The following is a 22665-nucleotide window of genomic DNA, read 5'->3' on the forward strand; positions in this document are numbered from 1 at the left end:
AAGCACTCCACACATCCTCTGGATTTTCATAGTTTTATTGTGCATGCTATATACAGTGGTGAGATGTCTCAAATCATGTCTGCTCTGCATGGGGCAGAAGCCCACAATGGCGTCTCGTGGGCTCTGACCCCCCTTTTAAGACTCCAAACGCCCCTCCTCCTTGCTCTATGGGTCCTCCGTGGTCCCAAACCAGGCTCCTGAGGTGCCGTTCTCTCTCCTCCCTCCTTTCCAGCCCCTGCTGAAGCTAGCTCCTCCCCTGCTTCCCTGCTACCAACCTGGAGCTGAGCCACCAGGACTCTGCAGAGCCCTGGACCCGTCTTAACCCTTCCTGTTCCTGATTTGAACTCCCAGACTTGCTGCTGCTCTCCCATCTGGTGGAAGTAAGCAGAGTGGGCTGCTCTCTGCAAGCCCTCTCTCTTACACACGTCAAAGGGGGTGAGGCGATACCCAAGCCGTACTGGGACCTGCAGGAGGTCTTCAGCGAAGCGGAGTCCGACCACCTACCCCCACACAGGCCTTTTGACTGCCAGATCAACCTGGTGCCAGGGGCAACTATACCCCCAGCCAAGCTGTACGCCATGTCAGACCAGGAACTGGAGGATCTGCGCGCTTTCATCGACAAGAACCTCAAGCGGGGGTTCATCAGAGAAAGCAAGGCAGCAGGGGGCAGCCCGGTCTTCTGGGTGGACAAGAAAGACACGCAACAGCGCCGCCTGGTGGTGGATTTTAGACGGCTGAATTCGGTGACAGAGCCAGTGGCTTTCCCCATGCCCAGAGTGGATGATCTCCTGACAGCGGCACGCAGGGGCAAGATTTTCACCAAGCTAGACCTGAGGGGGGCGTACAACTTGATCAGGATCCGGGAAGGCGATGAATGGAAGACCACGATGTTCACGCCTCTGGGCTCTTTTGAATATCTGGTGATGCCCTTCGGGTTGCAAGGGGGCTCAGCCTGCTTCCAGGCCTTCATGCACCACGTCCTGGGGTCCCTCCTCTTCAAGAACTGCCTGGTCTTTCTGGATGACATCCTTATCTATTCCAATGACCCAGTGCAGCATGTGAAGGATGTCAGGGAGGTGTTGCAGCGCCTGAAGGACAACCACCTGTATGTGAAGCTGGAGAAGTGCAAGTTTCACACCAAGGAGGTGGACTTCTTGGGCTACAAGCTGTCAGACAAGGGACTGGCAATGGACAAGGACAAGGTGCAGACCATCCTGGACTGGCACAGCCCCAGGACGCGCAAAGATGCCCAACGACTACTAGGCTTCGCTAACTTCTACAGGAAGTTCATCCAGAACTTCTCTCGGGTCACGGCTCCCATCACCGACTGCCTGAGAGGCAAGCAGAAGTTCAGGTGGACACCAGAGGCACAAGCAGCGTTCGAAAGCCTCAAGAGGGTGTTCGCGTCAGACCAGCACCTGTTCCACGTGGTGCAGGATGCGCCCCTACGCCTGGAGACAGATGCTTCTGATAAAGCTGTGGGAGCGATTCTGTTGCAACTGGACGCCAACAGAGAGTGGAGACCCTGTGCCTTCTTCTCCAGGAAGCTGACCCAGCCTGAACGCAACTACACAGTGTTTGATAGGGAACTTCTCGCGATCCACGCGGCGTTCCAGCACTGGCGACACTTCCTGGTGGGCGCCAAGCACCCCATCCAGGTGTGCACAGACCACAAGAACCTGGAGTTCTGGAGAACGGCCAGGGTGCTCAACCAGCGGCAGATACGGTGGGCAGAGTTCTTCTCGAACTTCAACTTCTCCATCCACTACATCCCGGGGGAGCAGAACGTCAGGGCGGATGCCCTCTCCCGCAAGCCAGAGTACATGGAGGAGGAGTTGCCACCAGCACCCAGGCACGTTTTCCCCCCATCTGCATGGTCATGCGGTGCATCAGTGGTGTGCGAGGCAGAACTCACAGCACTGACGGCAGCGGATGAATTTGCCACCCGCATCTTCAGAGACCTGAGAGGGGGGAGGGAGCAGGCCAAAGACTTTGAGGAGAAGAGGGGTTTACTTTTTTACAGGGGAGCCCTGTACCTCCCGACCAAACAGCTGAGAGGTAAGGTTCTCAAGCAGATGCACGACAACCCAACGGCGGGTCATTTCGGAAGGGACAAAACCACTCACCTAGTCATGAGACACTTCTGGTGGCCAGGGGTGCGGGAGGATGTTCGGGATTATGTCAGGGGATGTGACACCTGCCAGCGAGCAAAGGTGGTCAGAGCGCCACCAGCAGGTTTGCTGGAGCCATTAGCCACACCGCACAGGCCGTGGGAAGTAGTGTCCATGGACTTCATCACAGACCTGCCGTCGTCCAGGGGCAAGACCGCAGTGTTGGTGGTGGTGGACCTCATGTCCAAAATGTGCCACTTTATACCGTGTGCCAGGGCGGTCTCGGCAGAAGAGACGGCCAAACTGTTTGTGGACCACGTATTCCGACTGCATGGATTGCCTTTAAGAGTTATTTCGGATCGTGGCCGCCAATTTGTTTCCAGGTTCTGGCGACGGCTCATGAACCTCCTGCAGGTGGAGGTCAGCTTGTCGACGGCTCGGCACCCGCAGACCAATGGACAGGCGGAGCGGGTCAACGCCATTCTGCAGCAGTACCTGAGATGTTACGTCAGCCAGAGGCAAACGGACTGGGTGGATCGCCTGCCACTGGCAGAATTTGCCTACAACAATGCGGTGCACGTCTCCACAGGGGTGTCGCCCTTTAAGGCCAACTATGGGCGCGACCTCAGATCTTTCCCGGAGAGGGAGGGGGAGGAGGAGGAAGAGGGCCCACAGGCCGAGGAGTGGGCAGAGGACCTGGAGACGGTGCACCAACAGCTCAGAGAACACTTGGAGAGGGCCAAGGAAGCGTATAAGAAGGGGGCAGATCGCCACAGGCGGCCGGGAGAGGTCATAAGGGTGGGGGACAAGGTTTGGTTATCCTCGGAAGGTCTTCCCACCAGGGGGCGATGCAGAAAGTTAGCACACAGGAGGCTGGGCCCCTTCACGGTCACGCAACAGGTCAACCCGGTAGCCTTCAGGCTAGCACTGCCGGAGGACATGAGAGTGCACCCAGTGTTTCATAGATCACTGCTGTCGCCGTACAGGGAAAGTACCAGGTTCAGGGACAGCGATCAGCCTCCAGAGGGAGGGGGGGAGACGGGAAACGCCCGACAGCTCAATGAGGCAACTGAGATTTTAGACTCAAGGAGAGGGGTGAGAGGACTGGAGTACCTGATAGCATGGGAGGACACTCCGCCATCCCACAATGAGTGGATACCGGCCACGGAAGTACCTGAGGAATTTTTAGTGGAAGAATTCCACGCCCTGTTCCCCCACAGGCCCAAGCCCTGGCACATGGAAAGGGAGGGAGAGGGGGAGGAGCAGGAGGAAGGGATAGCAGGCAGCAGCTCCCCATGGAGATGGGAAGCGGAATTTGAGGACACGGAAGAAGAGGTGTGGGTTTCACCGAGGTCAACGACGTCAGAGGCAGGAGAGGACTGGCAGAACATTTTTACTCCCACCAGCTCTGATGCCACTGACTTCTTGGGATTTCCGTCTTCTCAGGGGGAAGGAGAGAGATCGCAGGATTGGGGGGAAATTTTCACACCCACAGGCTCGGATGCCACAGACTTCTTGGGATTTCACTCGTCCCCAGCAAGCAGAGAGCCACTGGGGAGGAGGAGAGAGGAGCCTGGGAGGGGGGTGGATGTGAGGGACAAGGGATACAGGGAAGTCCCTCCCATCTTAAGTTCCAGCCCATCACCAAGCGCTGGAGAGAGTAAGGAGAGCTCTGCCTCCAGCGGAGAGTCAGGAAGTGGTGTCCGAGGCTCAGGCAGGGTTGTGGAGCCCATGCCTCAGGTGGGACAGGAAGTTGGACGCACGGGGGGGAGGCCAATCCCCCCAACTCCCGAATTGCGACGCAAACGTAGGGGGAAGAGGTTGGGTCTGCCAAAGTTGTGGTGCTGGAAGAAAACGCGCCAATCGCCATTCGGGAATTCTGACACCTCACCTTAAGGATGCATTTTCATTGCTCTGAACACTGTAAATAATCAGCACTAAATAAAAACCTTAAAAGACCATGCTGGAGTCGTTACTCTAGAGTAGCCATACCAGGCCCTCTGACAGGTGGTGAGTGTGAGAATAGGATGCTGGACTAGATGGGCCCCCATTGGTCTGATCCAGCAGAAGTCTTCATATGTTCTTATGTTTTGAGTTGGCTTAGCAGGACCCCTTGTCCTGAATGCTCTCTGCCTCACTTGGCCTTGTGGCTGGGCTCTTGTGTGTGAGGACAGATTCTGAGCTGCAGCTTCAAATACCAAGCCCAGACTCTTCTTCTGTTCTTATGTGCCAGATGATGCATGCTCTGGTTCTGGAATTCATTTTCCAAAATATTTCTAGTTAAATCCGAATTCAGGAGTTATGGAAGGCAGAGCCAAAAGTTCAACAGCGAATGAAATTGTTCTTCTCTTCCTTGAACACTATGCAGGAGCAGACCAACCATTATCATTTAATTCATGTTCACTTTGCCCTTAAGAAACTCTGGGAGGAAGGTCAACTTTGTGTGTCCATTTTGTAAAGGGCAGAACTGAGCCCGCCAGGATGATGCCATGGCCGCCGTGGAACTTGAATCCAGTGCTCTTATTCCCAAGTCCCATTTTCAGTGCCACACATTCCATTCCTGGAGGTTTCTCCTTTGCTCTTGGAGTAAATGACTTTTGAGAGATCAGCTGAAATCACTGGCAAATAGACCCATCAGTACAAAGAGAGAAACCTCTGCAGGATAGATATACTCTTTGCACAAAAGTAACACTCTTGGATTTATTTTATCTTTGTTGTTATAGTTTGTGTAAGCTGCCTTGAGTCTTAGTCTGGGGAAAAGGTGGGAATAATAATAATAAATTTATTTATTTATTTATTTGTACCCCGCCCATCTGGCTGGGTTTTCCCAGCCACTCCGGGCGGCTTCCAACAAAAATTTAAAATACATTAAAATACAACAACAACAACAACAAACAACAACAACAAGAAGTTTGAGTGCAATGGATGATCTGCCTTGATTTGTCTCTCATTTCTTGATCTGGGATCAGTTCTCCACCTCGGAAGCACCAGCTACTCCTGTCCTGCTTGTGGGTTTCCCAAAATTGACCACTGCTGGGAATGGGGTGCTGGACTCGAGAGGCCTTTGATCTGACCAAGCAGCCAGGTTTTTTTTAAAATAAAGTTATTAACTCTTTAGGGGGCTGCATCTGATGTGATGGATTAATTTTATGTGTGTCCCCCCCCCCCCAAACTAGGACTATGCTGCATTTGCACCAGATGGCGGAGAACAGCACCTTTGGCATCAGACCGTGTCAGAAGGTAGGCAGCTGAATTAGCCACCCTCCTCCCCACCCCGTTGCTATATGAATCCTTGAGCACAAAGTATGGAGGTTAGTTCTAGCAGCATTGAGACCAGGTCTCTGCACCAAGGAACTTGCTTTCCTTGATTTCTACTTGATTTCTATGTAGGTAGAAATCCTACATTGTATTGCCTTTTTTGATGCAAAAAGTGAGGCATGCTGTTTCTAATGAGAAAAGGGATGAGGAGGGCAGGACTGGTGGTGGGGGAGGATAGGAGAGAGAATAGTACCAGCCAGGATTGGCTCAAGGCATATTGTTATTTGTTTATTTATTGCATTTGTATTCCGCTTGTTGCTCCAAGGAACTCAAGATGGCATACATGGTTCCCCCCATTTTATCCTCACAACAACCACCCTGTGAGGTAGGCTAGGCTGAGAGGCGGTGACTGGTCCAAGGATACCCAGTGAGCTTCATGGCTGAATCAGAATTTGAACCCTAATCAGCCAGGCCTAGGGGCTTTCTCAGTGGGTAGTTGGAGTCCCAGACCTTTACTCATGGTCCTTCCTAGAAGCTTTGCAGCATAATTTGATGTGCCTATTCATACAGTTATATGCATTGTCAAATGCATCTGTTCATGGGCTGGTTACCCAAGAAACCTGGAGTGTGCCCTGGAGAGGTATTGCTGCCAGTCAAGGGGCTCACTTCATATAAGGCGGCTTCCAATGTTCCCACTCCCAGCCAGTGGCATCTCTCTACCTGTTGGTGGAAGACCAAATGCTTGGACCCAAGTAGCTGGCTTCTAGTGTCTGGGAGTTCCATAGGCTGGGCACCACCATGGACAAAGCCCTCTCACCTCTTGCCATCAATCTTGCCTCAGAAGTAGGGCTGAGGGATGGGCATTGTTTTTATTCTGTCCTGTATTTGTCACAGTCAGGATTCTGATAGAAGTCTTGTCCCTTCAGCAGCCCTACTGTCAGGGAGTCTTGATAACAAACAAGCGTAGTTAATTAAAAGGAAGATTTATTGCAAAAACAGAGTTTACCGGAGCATCGATCACAGCCATCCGTCCATAAATCAAAGATGCCCCTTCTAAGGAGGGTGTTTCCAGCGAGACCAGAAGCAGCCCCTGGACCAGAGAAGAGCCCGTGGGTTGGGCGTGTCACCTGTGGGGGCGCATCCCAAGGTTACATGGCGTGTGGTGCACGTCCCGGGGGGCGGCTGCTGTGATGGCACCCTTTCCCCAAATGGTACCCGGTGCGGTGCGCTTCCCCTGCCCCCCCTCCATACACCAGTGCCCACAGTGAGGAACTGATCAATGAAGTGGAAGTAATGGGAAACTTGGAAGATGTGATCATGTCCTCCTGGGTTTCATGATACAGAGGCAAGGGAAAGATGAGAGTAGTCAAAGCCAGAATGGCCCTCTGGACTTTAAGAAGGCCAATTTCAGAAAGCTTAAGGAGCTACTGGGTGAGATCCAATGGTCAGAAATACTCAAAGAGAAGGAAGTCCAGGATGGTTGGGGTTTCTTAAAGGTGAAATATTGAAGGCCCAAATGCAGAGAATTCCAAGAAGAAAGAAAAGTGTGAGGCATCTAATGAAACCAGTGTGGCTGCATAAGAAGCTGACGAGTTAAGACAGACATGGAAGGAAGGGAAAATCACAGAAGAGGAGTATACATGAGTAGCCAACAGTTGCAGGGTGAAGGTCAGGTGGGCTAAAGCTCAGATTGAGCTCAGGCTTGCAAAAGAGGTTAAAAATAATTTTCATAGATTTCCTCAGCTATGTTCAAAGCAAGAGGAAGGACAAGCAAGTGGTAGGTCTTCTGCAAGGAGAAGAGGGAGAAATGCTCCTGGGTGACAGAGAAGGTGGAAATACTCAACACCTACTTTGCCTCTGCCTTCACCCAAAGGAAAGACAGTGATAAGAAAATAAAGCTTCAGCCCAAGATAGGAAGAGAGGTGGTAAGGGAACACCTAGCTACTTTTAATGTATTCATATCTCCCGGGCCTGATGAGCGTCACCCAAGGTGTAATCTCAAAGCCTTTTTCTGTGATTTTTGAAAATTATTGGAAAACAGGGGAGGTCCCTACAGACTAGAGGGTAGCAAATGTTGTTCCCATCTCTAAAAAGGGGGAAAAGGAAGACCCAGGTAACTACCGACTGGCAAGCTTGACATAAATACCAGGAAAGGTCCTAGAAAAGATAATTCAACCGTTGGTTTGTGCGCCCTTAGAAAAGGATGTTATGATTACTAAAAGCTGGCATGGGTCTCTCAAAAACAAGTCATGCCAGATGAATCTCATTTCTTCTTTTTATGGAGCTGCAAGCTTGGTGGACATAGTGTATCTTGATTTCAGTAAGACCTTTGAGAAAGTCCCCCGTGATATTCTTGCAAGGAAGCTGATAAAACATGGACTGAACAAGGGAACTGTTAGGTGGATTTGTAGCTGGTTGACTGACTGAACCCAAAGAGAACCCATTAATGGTTCCTTGTCATTCTGGAAAAATGTTACAAGTGAGGTGCTGCAGGGTTCTGTCCCAGGCCTGTGGTTCAATGTCTTTATAAATGACTTGGATGAAGGAATTGAGGGGATGCTTATCAAATGTGCAGATGACAACAAACTGGGAGGGGTGGCTAATGCCGCAGAAGAAAGAACTGGGATTCAAAATGACCTTAACAGATTGGAGTACTGGGCCCAAGCTGACAAAATGAATTTCAATAGGGACAAATGTAAGGTTCTGCGCTTAGGCAGGAATAGCCAGATGCACAAATATAAGATGGTGGACACCTGGCTTAATAGCAGTAAATGTGAAAAGGAGCTTAACATGAGTGCGATGCAGCTGCAACAAAAAAAGAAAAGAAAGACAGCTAATGCCATTGTAGGCTGCATCAACAGTAGAGTGTCCCAATCAAGGGAAGTAATAGTCCCACTCTATTCTGCCTTGGTGAGACCACACCTGGAATACTGTGTCTAATTCTGGGCACCACAATTTAAGGAGGACATTGACAAGCTGGAAAATCAAGGGTATGGAAATTAAGCCTTAGAAGGAGCGCTTGGAGGAGCTGGGTATGTTTAGACTGGAAAAGAGGAGAGTGAGAGGATATATGATAGTCATCTTCAAATATCTTAAGGACTGTCACATAGAGGAGGGAGCAAGCTTGTTTTCTCCTGCTCTGAAGGGCAGGAGTCAAACCAATGGCTTCAAGTTACATTAAAGGAGATTCTACCTAAACATTCGGAAAAACTTTCTGACAGTAAGAGCTGTTCAACACTGGAATGTTCTTCCTCGGCAGGTAGTGTGCTCTCTTTCCTTGGGGTTTTTAAACAGAGGTTGGATGGCCATCTGTCATGGATGCTTTAGCTGAGATTCCTGCATTGCAGGGGGTTGGACTAGATGACCCTTGGGGTTCCCTTCCAACTCTACAGTTCTATGATTCTATGTCTGAACAGGCCACTGTCAGTTGCAGATTTGGAGAATTCAAGTTTCAATTGGTGTCAGGCTGCCAGGCAAGGCTTACCTTCCCCCTCTCTGTAGATAACAGCACGAAGCAAAAGCAGTCTTCTGCAGCAATAGAGAGGTTTATTGAACACAGCACAAACATTCAGCGTCCATTCTCATCGTGCAGGTGCTGCCAATTAAGTTTCTCCCACTTCTCTCTAGTTACTTCCGTCTTCTCGCCTCCTCGCCATGTGATCCCTTCACCACCGAACCTTCTGAGAGGCTACCCTATCCGGATGCCTGGCTCTCGGGCTCATGGGATGCCTACTTTCTAGTGAGGGAGATGCAACCAGTTCTCTCTCTTCCTGTTCCTCTCCCCTTGGTTGCTCTGCTCCCAGCTCAGTCCAACTGTCAGTTCCCGAACTGTGTCCTTCCGTGAACGATTGCTCTAGGACCTAGGTCAAGACTATCCTGCTCCAGAGGTGCTTCGGGATTAGGCCCTTGTGCAGAGGGGGAGGGGGGGCTCCCAGTATTCTTCCTTAGAACAATACCCTTCAGTCTGGTTCCTGACACCTGGTTTGTTTTTTACACATGTGAAGATTTTAATTGTCTCCCTGGCACTACTGGTGTCAGCATCTGATTGTTCACAGGGAAAAAATGGGGAAGGTGAGATATTAGTGATGCAAATATGCACTTTGGCCAATGTAGGTTCCAGTCTGCATCCCATTTATGCCAGAGCTGCTTTGAGCTTCCCTGCTTGTGCCAGGATTCCTTCAGTTTTCTTTCTGTTATTCTGTCAACACCCTCTGTGTGTCTGGGCTGGGTGACCCACCTTGAACTTGTCCTGTTAGCACTTTCCACAAGAGCCTGATTCATTCTGCTGACTTGTGCAGAAACGCTGAGTGGAGGATTTTGTCCGCCTGGAGGGACACTGCAGTGGGGGAGGCAGGATCCAAGCACCACTGCTTGAAGAATCCCCCTGAAAGGCTGAATCCTTGCACTTTTCCTTGCTGGGCTGTAGAGAAATGCACAAGAATGGAAGGCAAACTACAAGGACACATGGGGAGGGTTACAGTGGCTCTCTTAGGCAGGCAGGGAAGGTAGGGGAAGGGGTGAGCACTCCCAGCTATTGTAGAGGAGTCGCAGAAGCCGGCTCAAAGGGGGCCGTGGCTTTCCAACCCTCGGTGAGATAGAAGTGGCAGGGCAGGAGCTGGAAACGCGGCTGCGCCTGCAGGGAAGCCCCAACTCCGCCGGAGGCTGAACTGAGATGCCGCTCTCGAGGGGTAAGAGACCTAAAAGAAAACAAAGCAGGGAACGCAAAAGCAATAAGCGAAGGGGAAAGGATTAAGCGAGGGGGAATGAGGCAAAAGGTGAGACAAAGGTGAGACAAAGGTGAGACAAGGAGAACCGGACAATCAGAAGCTCCACAAGGCTAATCGATTGCGCTGGCGAGCAGGGGGCAAAGAGGCAGAGTTCCCGCCTCCGGGCCGACCTCATTGGTCGGCCTGGGACTGATGGAGGCAGGAACGGCCAATCGCAAAGGGGCTGAGCTCTGAGAGCCAGTGTGGTGTAGTGGTTAAGAGCGGTAGACTCGTAATCTGGGGGACCAGGTTCGCGTCTCCGCTCCTCCACATGCAGCTGCTGGGTGACCTTGGGCTAGTCACACTTCTCTGAAGTCTCTCAGCCCCACCCACCTCACAGGGTGTCTGTTGTGGGGGAGGAAGGGAAAGGAGATTGTTAGCCGCTTTGAGACTCCTTCGGGTAGTGATAAAGCGGGATATCAAATCCAAACTCCTCCTCTTCTTCTTCTCTCAGCCCCCATTGCGAGAGTTCAGTAGGGCCTGCCCACAACACCATCTCCGTCGCAGGCGCGGAAGTGGTTTTGTCATCTGGTTGGCCACTGTGAGAACCGGATGCTGGACTAGGTGGGCCATGTTCCAGCAGACCATTCTTTGGTTCTTACAGTATTATTCCTTGGTAGAGATTTAGAGAGGAGCCTTGCTGCTTGTGTCCATGCTTCCACTGCCAAAGGCACACAGCCAACTAACCTGCAAATCTGTAGGAGTGAGGTATCGGGTCTTTCAGCAGGCAGTGCTCTCAACCCTCTAAACAAAACAGAGGTGCGTCACTGAAAGTAGCTGGAGTGAGTGCCAAGCCAGGTATCATGCTTCTTTTCCCTTTTCAAACCATGTTCTGAAGTCCTGATCATGAAACAAACTTCCTCTCAATCCATTTTTTTCACCCTGCTTTAAAGGCAACACTTCAAAGAATGGCTACAAACAAACAAACAAACAAAAAGCCTTTGCAAAAATTCTTATGCTGGACAGGATGGCGTGCTCACAGGATTCCCAATGAAATAGTCTGCCTCCCACCCAGAGGCTCTACTCTGAGGAAGCACTGAGGAGGACTGTGGCAGATTGGAGCTTTGCTGGGTGTTCTCTGATCTGGTGACACATGCTATCTGTTGAAGTTGAATGGGGAGGGGCCCTTAGATGTCTGAAGGAGTTCTGGGACTTGCTGGTTAATGGGATTTTCCGCCGTCCTCAGTTTTGAGGAGTGGATGCTCAGCCCTTCTGTCTATTCCAGCTGTAATATCTCAGAAAGTTGCTTTGAGCCAAACACACTTCCCTTTGAAAGCGTCAAGATCTCAAGTCCCAGATGTTTGGTAGCCAAGAGCATGGCTTCATTAGAACTGGAAACACTATCCAAAAGGTTTACTTTTCAAATACATTTAAGTAGGAATTAGCCTTGGAGAAGCCCCTTCCTTGGGTTTCTGTCACTCACCTGTGACTGTCAGAGTCACTCACCTGTCGGTCACTCATCCATTCTGAATGGGTAGAAAGAAGCACAGAGCTGTGACATACAGAGAGATGGACTGGAGGAGGACTGGTGATTCTGGCTGTGTATCTCTGAGTCAGTAATCGCAATGTAGAGAATTGCCAGAGTTAGAATTAATCATCCTAGCAGAGACTGCTTGGCAGAAGGGAAGTCAACATCAATCAATCATGCAGAGATGCAACAGAGAACCTGAAATTAGAAAAAGCTGCCCAATGCTGGGGAATGACCCCAGTCATGTCCAGTGTGGGAGAAACATGACAGGATTGCCCACCCTGTGCTCTTTCAGCAACTTTCTCTGTGGTCAAGAGCTGTAGGTGCTCATCAAATGGAAGCCCCACTTCCATCTACTGCTCTGAAGTAGAGTACCGGTAGTGTCTGCCTCCAGGTTTTCAACTTTTATGCACATCTTCTGAAAATGCACAAACCTTTTCTTTTGTATGAATGATGCCAGCTTTTAGTTCACCGGTTCCTTTATTTTATCCTGTTTTCTGTTTTGAATCTTAATGCCCCCCCCCTTTGTTAAAGCCTTTCTTCAGGAAAGTGGATAAGGCAAAAGAGGAGATGCATCTATTGTGGGTGCCTTGGAGGGGTCATGTTGGCCTCCACACAACCATGTGCAGAAAAGTCATGGTTGCTCCTGCCAAGGGCAGCACTTGACACCCCACCCTGCCCAGGAGAACACAAAGCTGGCATATTTAGCAATGAGTATATTTTGCCTCCTCAAATAGTCTTACCACTTGTAATATTTTATTGGGAGGAGGAATAAGGAATTGCACCTCCTCCCAACTGCTTAGCCCAGCCATACTGAATTCTGTCTGTTGATCACACTCAAGCACAGCAAGGGACTAGGGATGGAGGAGAAATGTGATTCAATTTGCACTTCCCAAAACAAAATGAGTACTGAAGTGCAGCCATTGTTTGAAATCCACACTTCCTGAATTTTGCAAGGTTGCCCTCCAATCAAGCCATGTGGCCAGAAATGCATGTGCCAGGCTTAAGCATGCATAAAATGCATGTATTAGGGAAATAACATACAAAAATGTATTACATTAATTTAAATTGTTTTACAAAAAACACATTAGGCAAACTATGCCTACAAACTATGTGCATGTTTGAGAAATTTGCACTAAAATGCGGGTGATTTTTTCTTTTAATTGCAAACTGATGTGGGAATGTGACAAAATATTTTTAAGGTGACATGGAAATGAGGAAAGCTAAACTTAAGACATGGGTATAGCTAAGGAGGAGCAGATCCATAAATATTATTGAAAAGCATTGAAAGTACTCAATTATCTGAGGTTCTGCTCCCCACCAGCAGAAGCCTGGCCCCGACAATGTTTATTTATGGTGTATTTTTGCCCATGACTTAAGAAACTGAAATTGAAAGATTCTCCCATTCTTACAAGGGAAGTAACCCAGGAACTGTCTCTCATTCAATTCTGTAGCTTGGGGGTTCCTTCTACTGGAACCTTCTCCAACCTGGGGCTGGAAGCTGCAGGTGGGGAGGGGAGGGCTTGGGTCCTGCTTATGGGTTTCCCGTTGGGGCATTCACTTGGCCACTGTGGGAGCAGGATCCTGAATTAGATGGGCCATTGGCCTGACCCAGTAGGTTTTTCTTAGCTTCTTATGTTCACATGCTGGTTGAAGAATAATCAAGGTCTGGGGTGTATCTTGGAGAGGTTGTGGCCCTGTGGGGTTCTATTTAAGGGTGATTGGTATGCTGCCATTCTTTCCCTGGTCCCAGCCCAGGCTCTCGTGCTATAGACTTGGCTGTTCCTTTCCCTCCTTGCAGGCTGAAGAGAAGCAGAAGGCCTCAGTTGCATTTGCTCAGCTCCAGGCTGCCATGGAGATCCTGGGGATTGTGGTGGAGGAGCAGAAGGCCATCTGGCGAGTCTTGGCCGCCATCTACCACCTGGGTGCTGCAGGGGCTTGCAAAGGTAAGGCCAACGGCTGGCAAAGGTGGCATTTTGGGCTGGGGAGACTGCTGTGCTGGACCCATCTGCTGCAGCCTGAGAAAGGAGATGATGATGTCCCTGTCTCTCATCTCTGCTTTGCAGGCTGCATGGTGCAGCATTTCAGAACAGCAAGCCATCTGCCTGGGCTCATTAGCCTGAATTCCCTGCCCCCTTTTAGCCTGTCCTTCCAGGAGCATTACAGAAAGTCATTGGATCTCAATTCCGCCTCTCTGCTTGAGGGGCTGCTGTTTTTATATCATGCTGGTCTTGCACAAGGCCTGCTCTTGGAGATCCTTGGAGTGGGAGGAGAGCCAGAGAAAGTGCAAGACCCTCCAATATGTGTTCTGTCTGAGCCAGCAAGCAGAGTGTGCCACCCACTGCAGAGTTGGCAATATGTTAAGCCACTTGCTATCTTACATAGAACCATAGAATTGTAGAGGGCTGCCCCATGAAAACAAACCTGTTTTTTGCTGCTCCAGAGGGTAGTACATGAACCAACAGATTCAAACAACAAAAGAAGAGATTCTGATTAAATTGGGAAGAACGTTCTGAAGATAAGAGCCATTTAACAGTGGAAACGGACTCCTTGGAGGCTTTTAAAGAGAGGTTGGATGGCCATCTGTCATGAATACTTCAGTTGAGATTCCTGCATTGTGGGGGTTGGACTAGATGACCCTTGGGGAGACCCTTCCAACTTTACAATGCTATGATTTCCTCAACACCCCTCAGCCTCCTGGGCTGCTCACACTTCCTGATCTGAATATGCCTCATAGGAGGAGTTCCCTTATTGTGCCTTTCCCTGGGCTTTGATGAGTGGGTACCTAGGAAAGCTGCAGAATGTAAATCCTGTGGGAATGTTAGGGACGTGGATTAGGATATATGATTAGATAGATCCTATCCAAGCTTGTGTTATCAAGCTTCCAATATCAGCAGAGTGACATTTTCCTTTTGTGCGCAGCAAAACGTGTGCGTTTAGGTTTGTTAAAACCTCTACAATAATATTATACTTCCTGGTAAATCCCCCTTTTCCCTCTTAAAAGAAATACACGACACAATAGTCTTAAAATAAGATAGAGTTTACTCACATGACATCCTGAGTTGACAGCATAATCTCAGAAAGGCAGGCTTGCATAGAAAAGTCACATTTATGTACATATGGAGACTACTTAGTAAAGTAAGGCTCCATTTTGTCTCTCTCTTGGCAACAGGCCGAGAGAGAGAACTATCCTAACTTGTAGATTATCTGGAGACATGTTCCCGAAGGAAGCTGAAGAAGAATGTGGAGAAGAAGAGAGGGAATGGCTGCTGGCTCTGGGCTTTATATGCCAGCTAATCCATCTCATCTGCATGTCTGGAGGAACAGGAAACTGAACGTAGTCAGGTGTTCCTCCAGGTGAGTTCCCTTTTGTGGACACTGTTGTGACTTGTCTGCCCCAGTATTGTATCCCACAAATCTCTGGGGTGATGATTTTAGAATGAGAGAAGGGACTCTCACAGCCACACCTTGGCTCCCTTAAAATTAAAATGTGGGCTAAATATTCAGCACAACAGTAGTCCAAGAGGATAGCAAAATCATACGAGGATCATGAAAGTGTCTTATCAGAGATGGCTACAAGCAATGCTTCTGTTCCAGAGGCTGAGATGTGTGCTGCCTATGCACTTGTTTATCCATCCGGCTCCATTTTGAATTTGCACCCTCAGCCTTCATTACCATTTTATTATGGTAATGAACAGAGTCGAGTCTGATACTGCTGGCTCCTCTCTAAGCTCCTACCCATCGGTCTCCCAGGTGCTTGGCCTTGCAACTGTCTTTTATTTTCTTCTGATTATGATTTGGTGTTGCTGTGTCTGAATTATAGCAACAAGAACCTTCAGTGGAACTCGTGCTTGTGAAAACTTTATTTAAATGCAGAGAAAGTGAGAGTGGGGAGGGCATTAAGGAGGGAGAAGGTGCTCTAAGATGTGCTCTAACCTAAAGGCAGCTCCTGGTGACTTATGTACTTTGGATTCTAAGCCCCTTGGGACTGCGGTGTTGCAAAATCAGCTGGGGGGGGGCAGCGGCATTTATATACATCTCTGTAGCATGTCACAGCACCATTAATCAACTATAATTATTTTAAAACTAGTGTATTTCAGCCCGTTCAATAACGGGCGCTAGAACATCCTGGGGTCCGCAGCAGGGGGACAGGAATGGAGGAGGAGAAAGCGCTGCTTTCTCCTCCTCCGTATCTCTCCCGCAGCCGCCAACAGCAAGGAGACAGGGAGGGTTGTCAGGTCCGCGGGGCGCCGGGCTCCTCCTCACGGGCGGTTCGTCCTGGCGGGCGGGCAGGATTAGCTCATCTCGGCCGCGGAGAGGCAGCACAGCAGCGGCGGCAGCAGCAGCAAGAGCGGCGGCACCTCAGTAGCCTCGTCCTCCTTCTCGCCCGCCTTTTTGCGCGCTGCTTCCTGGCGCTCTCTCCCCCCACGGGCTGGTCCCTCATGGAGGGAGAGCGCGTGAGGGGATGGCGTGAGGGGAGGCGGAGTCCGGCGCTTGGGCCTATCGTCCCTCAGCCATGGCGCGCTTCGGCGCGAACTTCGCCTATGGCGACGGGGAAAGCCTGGCCGCCCTTGGTCCGCCGCCGCCGGGAAACGGGAAGTGACAGGAAGGAGACATTGCTGGACACACACACACGCTCTCTCTCCCCCCCCCGCCAACGCTCAGTCCGGCTGGGATCAGCGGTTGGCGGCCGCAGGGAAACGGTAGGTGGGGGGGGGGAGAGCGCGTGCGCGTGTGTCCAGTCTCTGCTGTCCAATCCCTGTGTCCCTGGGGGACATGCGCAGTGACCCAGGGACACACGGGACAGCTTGGACGCAGGGACAACTTGGACTTTATTATATAGGACTAGTGTATTTCAGCCCGTTCAATAACGGGCTCTAGAACATCCTGGGGTTTTTGCAACCCTGGGACCTGTCATTGCTATCGGCGACAAGGGGACAGGAACGGAGGAGGAGAAAGCGCTGCTTTCTCCTCCTCCGTTCCTCTCCCGCAGCCGCCGACAGCAAGGAGACCTCCCAGGGTTCGGAGAAGCGCTTGCGCAGCGCTTCTCCGAACCCTGGGACCTGTCATTGCTGTCGGCGGCAGGGGGACAGGAACGGAGGAGGAGAAAGCGCTGCTTTCTCCTCCTCCGTTCCTCTCCCGCAGCCGCCGACAGGAAGCAGACATCCCACGGTTCGGAGAAGCGCTTGTGCAGCGCTTCTCCGAACCCTGGGACCCGTCCTTGCTGTCGGCGGCAGGGGGACAGGAACGGAGGAGCGCTTTCTCCTCCTTCCTTCCTCTCCCCCAGCCCCCCACAGGAAGGACGCGTGCACTCTCCCCCCCCTGCCTCCTCCAACTGCCGCTCCTCTCACGGGCCAGGGAGGGTTGCGAGGAGGCCTTCACCGGCCTCCACCCTCGCTTCCCTGACGTGCCCTGCAGTGAGGCGGTGTCCGGCGGGAGCGGCGGTTGGAGGAGGCAGAGGGGGGGGAGAGTGCGTGCGCGCAGTCTCTGCTGTCCAATCCCTGTATCCCTGGGGCACATGCGCAGTACCCCAGGGACACACGGGACAGCTTGGACGCAGGGACAACTTGGACATTATTATATAGGATTAGGAAAGTTCACTGCTTAGGAGGATGTCCTTCGCCTGCCAAATGCTTAATACCAGAGTTTCCTGAAGATAGTATGAAATATCCAGGAATTTTTGTGAGGCTCTGGGTTCAATTTTGGAATCAAGCCTTTGATACCCTGTCTAAGGCCACATCCCTCCCTTTCGATAGCAGTGACTTGTTGATTTCTAAGCAGAGAATCACTTCATTGCCCTGTAATGCTTCATTCCAGATTTGTGAAGATTACTTGGGAATTGCAAAGAGTGTGATTGCATCCCCATGTTCCTCCTTTTTATTGCTGCTATTGTCACATGATAGTTTGGTGATTATGGGTGACACACTGCATGGAGATTTCCCTTACATCTTTGAATAATTGGAGCTTGCTTTCCAATAGTGAAATTACCACTAAAGTCCATGGGTTATTGTTGTTGTTTAGTCGTTTAGTCGTGTCCGACTCTTCGTGACCCCATGGACCATAGCACGCCAGGCACTCCTGTCTTGCACTGCCTCCCGCAGTTTGGTCAAACTCATGTTCGTAGCTTCGAGAACACTGTCCAACCATCTTGTCCTCTGTCGTCCCCTTCTCCTAGTGCCCTCAATCTTTCCCAACATCAGGGTCTTTTCCAAGGATTCTTCTCTTCTCATGAGGTGGCCAAAGTATTGGAGCCTCAGCTTCACGATCTGTCCTTCCAGGGAGCACTCAGGGCTGATTTTCTTAAGAATGGATAGGTTTGATCTTCTAGCAGTCCATGGGACTCTCAAGAGTCTCCTCCAACACCATAATTCAAAAGCATCAATTCTTCGGCGATCAGCCTTCTTTATGGTCCAGCTCTCACTTCCATACATCACTACTGGGAAAACCATAGCTTTAACTATACGGACCTTTGTCGGCAAAGTGATGTCTCTGCTTTTTAAGATGCTGTCTAGGTTTGTCATTGCTTTTCTCCCAAGAAGCAGGCGTCTTTTAATTTCGTGACTGCTGTCACCATCTGCAGTGATCAAGGAGCCCAAGAAAGTAAAATCTCTGACTGCCTCCATTTCTTCCCCTTCTATTTGCCAGGAGGTGATGGGACCAGTGGCCATGATCTTGGTTTTTTTGATGTTGAGCTTCAGACCATATTTTGCGCTCTCCTCTTTCACCCTCATTAAAAGGTTCTTTAATTCCTCCTCGCTTTCTGCCATCAAGGTTGTGTCATCTGCATATCTGAGGTTATTGATATTTCTTCCGGCAATCTTAATTCCGGTTTGGGATTCATCTAGTCCAGCCTTTCGCATGATGAATTCTGCATATAAGTTAAATAAGCAGGGAGACAATATACAACCTTGTCGTACTCCTTTCCCAATTTTGAACCAATCAGTTGTTCCATATCCAGTTCTAACTGTAGCTTCTTGTCCCACATAGAGATTTCTCAGGAGACAGATGAGGTGATCAGGCACTCCCATTTCTTTAAGAACTTGCCATAGTTTGCTGTGGTCGACACAGTCAAAGGCTTTTGCATAGTCAATGAAGCAGAAGTAGACGTTTTTCTGGAACTCTCTAGCTTTCTCCATAATCCAGCGCATGTTTGCTATTTGGTATCTGGTTCCTCTGCCCTTTCGAAATCCAGCTTGCACTTCTGGGAGTTCTCGGTCCACATACTGCCTAAGCCTGCCTTGTAGAATTTTAAGCATAACCTTGCTAGCGTGTGAAATGAGCGCAATTGTGCGGTAGTTGGAGCATTCTTTGGCACTGCCCTTCTTTGGAATTGGGATGTAGACTGATCTTCTCCAATCCTCTGGCCATTGCTGAGTTTTCCAAACTTGCTGGCATATTGGGTGTAGCACCTTAACAGCATCATCTTTTAAAATTTTAAATAGTTCAGCTGGAATATCATCACTTCCACTGGCCTTGTTATTAGCAATGCTTTCTAAGGCCCATTTGACTTCACTCTCCAAGATGTCTGGCTCAAGGTCAGCAACCACACTACCTGGGGTGTATGAGACCTCCATATCTTTCTGGTATAATTCCTCTGTGTATTCTTGCCACCTCTTCTTGATGTCTTCATGGGTTATTACAAAGGTTTTTACAAAGGTGGTTGCTGCTGCTGCTGCTGCTGTTTCTCCAGGGCCATCATTGCACACAGCTCTTTACAGCAAAATGGGAAGGTCTTATCAGTGGCCATCAGTTGAATGCAACTTGCCTATTCTGTCCATGGCCAACGCTTAGGCCACATTCAAGACATACCTTTAAAGCACTATGATACCTCTTTAAGCAGTCATGTTTTCCCCAAAGGATTATGGGAGCTGTAGTCTGTTAAGGGTGCTGAGTGTTGTCAGGAGCCCCCTATATCCCTCCCAGAGCTACAATTCTCAGAGTTTCCTGGGAAGAGGGATTGACTGTATAGCTACTCTGGGAATTGTAGCTCTGGGAGGGGAGGGGAGGAAGTTTCAGACATACGTAGGTGAGTTCATCTCTGGTATAATCTTTTCCAGCAAGGTCACATAAGGAAATGTTTGATTCTCGCGAAAGTAGCTTGACTAGGCCAGATACTTCCTAGTTTATGTCTCCACCATATTGCGGGCAACAGAAGGGTGTTGTCTCTGCAAAACAATGAAGCTCTGTGAGGGGGATACAGTGCTCCTGACAGCTCTCAGTATTCTTAACAAACTACAGCTCCCAGGAAGCCATGACTGTCTGAAGTGGTGTCATAGTGCTTTAAGTGTATGGTGTGGGCACGGGAGCTGAGTAGACCTTTGCTCCCCACAAGATGCCTTTTGATGGTGCCTTCTGCCTTGTGTTGCAGCTCTGAGCTTCCCATCAGGGTCCACTGCAATCTCCTGAGGTCCAGAGAGGAAGCATCGGGGATCAAGGGAGGGCTCAGAATGTGGTCAGGGCAGAAGAGCCAAGGCTGCCTTCTGGGGCTTCTGAGGGTTCTTCCAGGGCCTCCTTTGTTCTCTGTGGGGTTTCCTGCCTCTTTCATACAGGAGGTCTCCATGAGATCTGGGCTAGGCAGAATCCTGGCTTGTTTGGAAGAACTGAATACCAGGTTGCTTCAAGACCAGCTATTTAGTGAGGCACATCCTGCTTCATTCAATCACTTTACAGGGCATCCACATGTCTGCACAAAATCTGACATTTTTCAGGGGTTTGGGAGTGGAAAAATAAATAGCTCTTGTCTCTCTTCTCATTTCAGCAGCTCACCCTTTGCTCCAAAAATCGATTCTGTTGCCATATGGAAGGGAAAGGGAATCAAAGGACTCAGAGATTTAAAAATGGATCAAAGCAGAAGAGAAGTGGACTGAGAGAGAGAAAGATGAAGTAGTTCCTATAACTCCAGTCCTCTGCTCTTCCTGCAGTCAGTGGTGTTCTTGTCAGGGACTTTTTATTAATGTATTTATTTGTTTGTTTATTTTATTTATTAAACTTCTACCCCAAAGTTGCCCAAGGCAGCAAACATGTGATAAAATGATAAAAACCTCTTAGAAACAGACCGTTCCAGTACAGATGCAGACTGGGAAATATCTAATCTTAAAAGGCTTGTTGGAAGAGGAAGGTCTTCAGCTGGTGCCAAAAAGAGATGGCACCTCTCCAGTCCTAGAATCACAAAATTGTAATCTAGTCCAACTCCCTGCAATGCTGGAATCACGGCTAAATGTAATATTCAAGGGAAGGGCATTCCAAAGGCCAGGTGCCACAAAACTAAAGGTCTGACTCCTGTATTTTGCAGAATGGACCTCTTAATAAGAAGGTATCTGCAGGAGGCCTTCTCCTGCAGAGCACAGTGATTGACTAGGTGCCTAGGGTTTTAGACCCCCCTCAGCCAGCCCATTGAACTTGGCCCACTTGCTAATGGGCAGTAGGTATACAGCAGGGGTCCTCAACCTTTTTCAGTCGGGGGCCAGTTCACTTGTGGGGGCTGGACTATATTTTGAAAAAAAATATTAACGAATTCCTATGCACATATTGTATTTGTAGTGCACAAAACCAGGAAAAAATGTTCTAAATATGAGGTGTCATGACAAATTTGGAGCTCAGCATGTGGCCAAAGAATGTGTGAGACCAAACTGCATGCCTAGTTTGCAAACCAGCTCACATTGATCTTCTCACTATTCAATACACCTGTTTGCATTTTGGGCATCGTGGAAAATTTGGGTCACTTACCATGGGTTGCCCTGAGGGCAGCTGGAGGAGCAGAGAAGCAAGGGAGCAGAGCGAGGAGGAGGAGGATTGAAGGCTGCCTCTCCTGTTCCCCCATTGGATTTGTTTCTTTGCAGGGATCTGCAGCTGCAATATGGCTCTGGAAGAGCTTGCTGGGGAAAGTGTGTGATGGCAGCTGTTGCAGCTCGGCTTTGCGATGTGTGGCGGGCAGTGTGGAGGTCGGAGGGACAGGAGTTTGCCTGCTTGCAGTGGCTTTCCATTGGCCAATCAGTTTCTGTGCTGCGCTCAGGTAAACTCAGATGGGGCTTTTCATTGGTTGACCCGCTGTGTGTCGGCAGCAGCTCAACGAATAAAAGACTGTGTTGGAGTTTACCGCGGTGCCGGGGACTGATTGGTCAGTCCCTGTGAGTCTACCTCAGTGTGGCGCAGGGACTGACCAGTCCCCGCTCCACTGAAAAGCCGCGTTGGGGATGCTTGCCACTCTGTAGGAAAACCAGACTCTTGGTGGGTTTTCAAATGGCTGTGCCAGCCGGATTCGCAACCTGGTTGGGCTGCATCTGGCCCTTCCTTCTGCGTTTCTTTACATGCTCTGCTGCTGTGTTGGTGGGTGCTTTTTGAGTGGGTTCATTGTCCAAGTCTGTGCGTCAATGTTACTGTTGGTTGATCAAAGATTTCACAAAGATGTGAGGAGGGACAGCCCTCTGTGTAAACAACTGTCCTGTCACTGCCCAGTTTAAAGGACCCTAAGAAGGGAGAATTGAGTGGTGCAGTGACTTGGGGTTGAGCATCCATGGCTGGCATTTAGCAGGCACCCTGGTCCCCTGGGCACAGGCTCCTTCACCATGCTGAGATCTTTTGCATTTCTATTTCAATGATCATGGATTTTTAAAATCTGCATCTTTACTAGTGATGGAAGGATGTGCTAATTTTGGTTCTTTCAGTTTCTCATTTTTCCAGACTTACCAGTTCTCCACATTTCCACAGCAATTTGTGATTTTCTTTCTTGAAAATTCATCAGAATGTTCCCATTAATGTTTCCCAATAAACACATTTTTGTATGCAATTTTGACTAATACTATACAGTTTTGCAAGCAATTTCCCCAAACACAAGGCACATTTGTGTACAGTGGTACCTCAGTTTAAGTACACAATTGGTTCCAGAAGTCTGTACTTAACTTGAAGCGTGCTTAACCTGAAGCGAACTTTCCCATTGAAAGTAATGGAAAGTGGATTAATCCATTCCAGACGGGTCCGCGGAGTACTCAACCTGAAGCATACTTAACCCAAGGTATGACTGTAATTGGTTCCGGAAGTCCATACTTAACCTGAAGCGAACTTT

The 22665-nt window shown here is 49.5% G+C and overlaps 1 protein-coding gene across 2 annotated transcripts in view; it reads left to right on the forward strand.

Annotated features, from left to right (window-relative positions):
• MYO18B (myosin XVIIIB) overlaps positions 1-22665 on the forward strand; it is a 231471-nt gene that overhangs the window by 52928 nt on the left and 155878 nt on the right. For both annotated transcript variants that reach the window (XM_088659924.1, XM_088659925.1), the window contains exons 10-11: positions 5288-5351; positions 13405-13549. In XM_088659924.1, the coding sequence (XP_088516050.1) occupies positions 5288-5351; positions 13405-13549 (209 nt within the window). The remainder of the gene's footprint in view (positions 1-5287; positions 5352-13404; positions 13550-22665) is intronic.

The sequence above is a fragment of the Zootoca vivipara genome, chromosome 16, assembly GCF_965207765.1.
Source record: "Zootoca vivipara chromosome 16, rZooViv2.hap1.1, whole genome shotgun sequence".
In the NCBI taxonomy this organism is placed as follows: domain Eukaryota; kingdom Metazoa; phylum Chordata; class Lepidosauria; order Squamata; family Lacertidae; genus Zootoca; species Zootoca vivipara.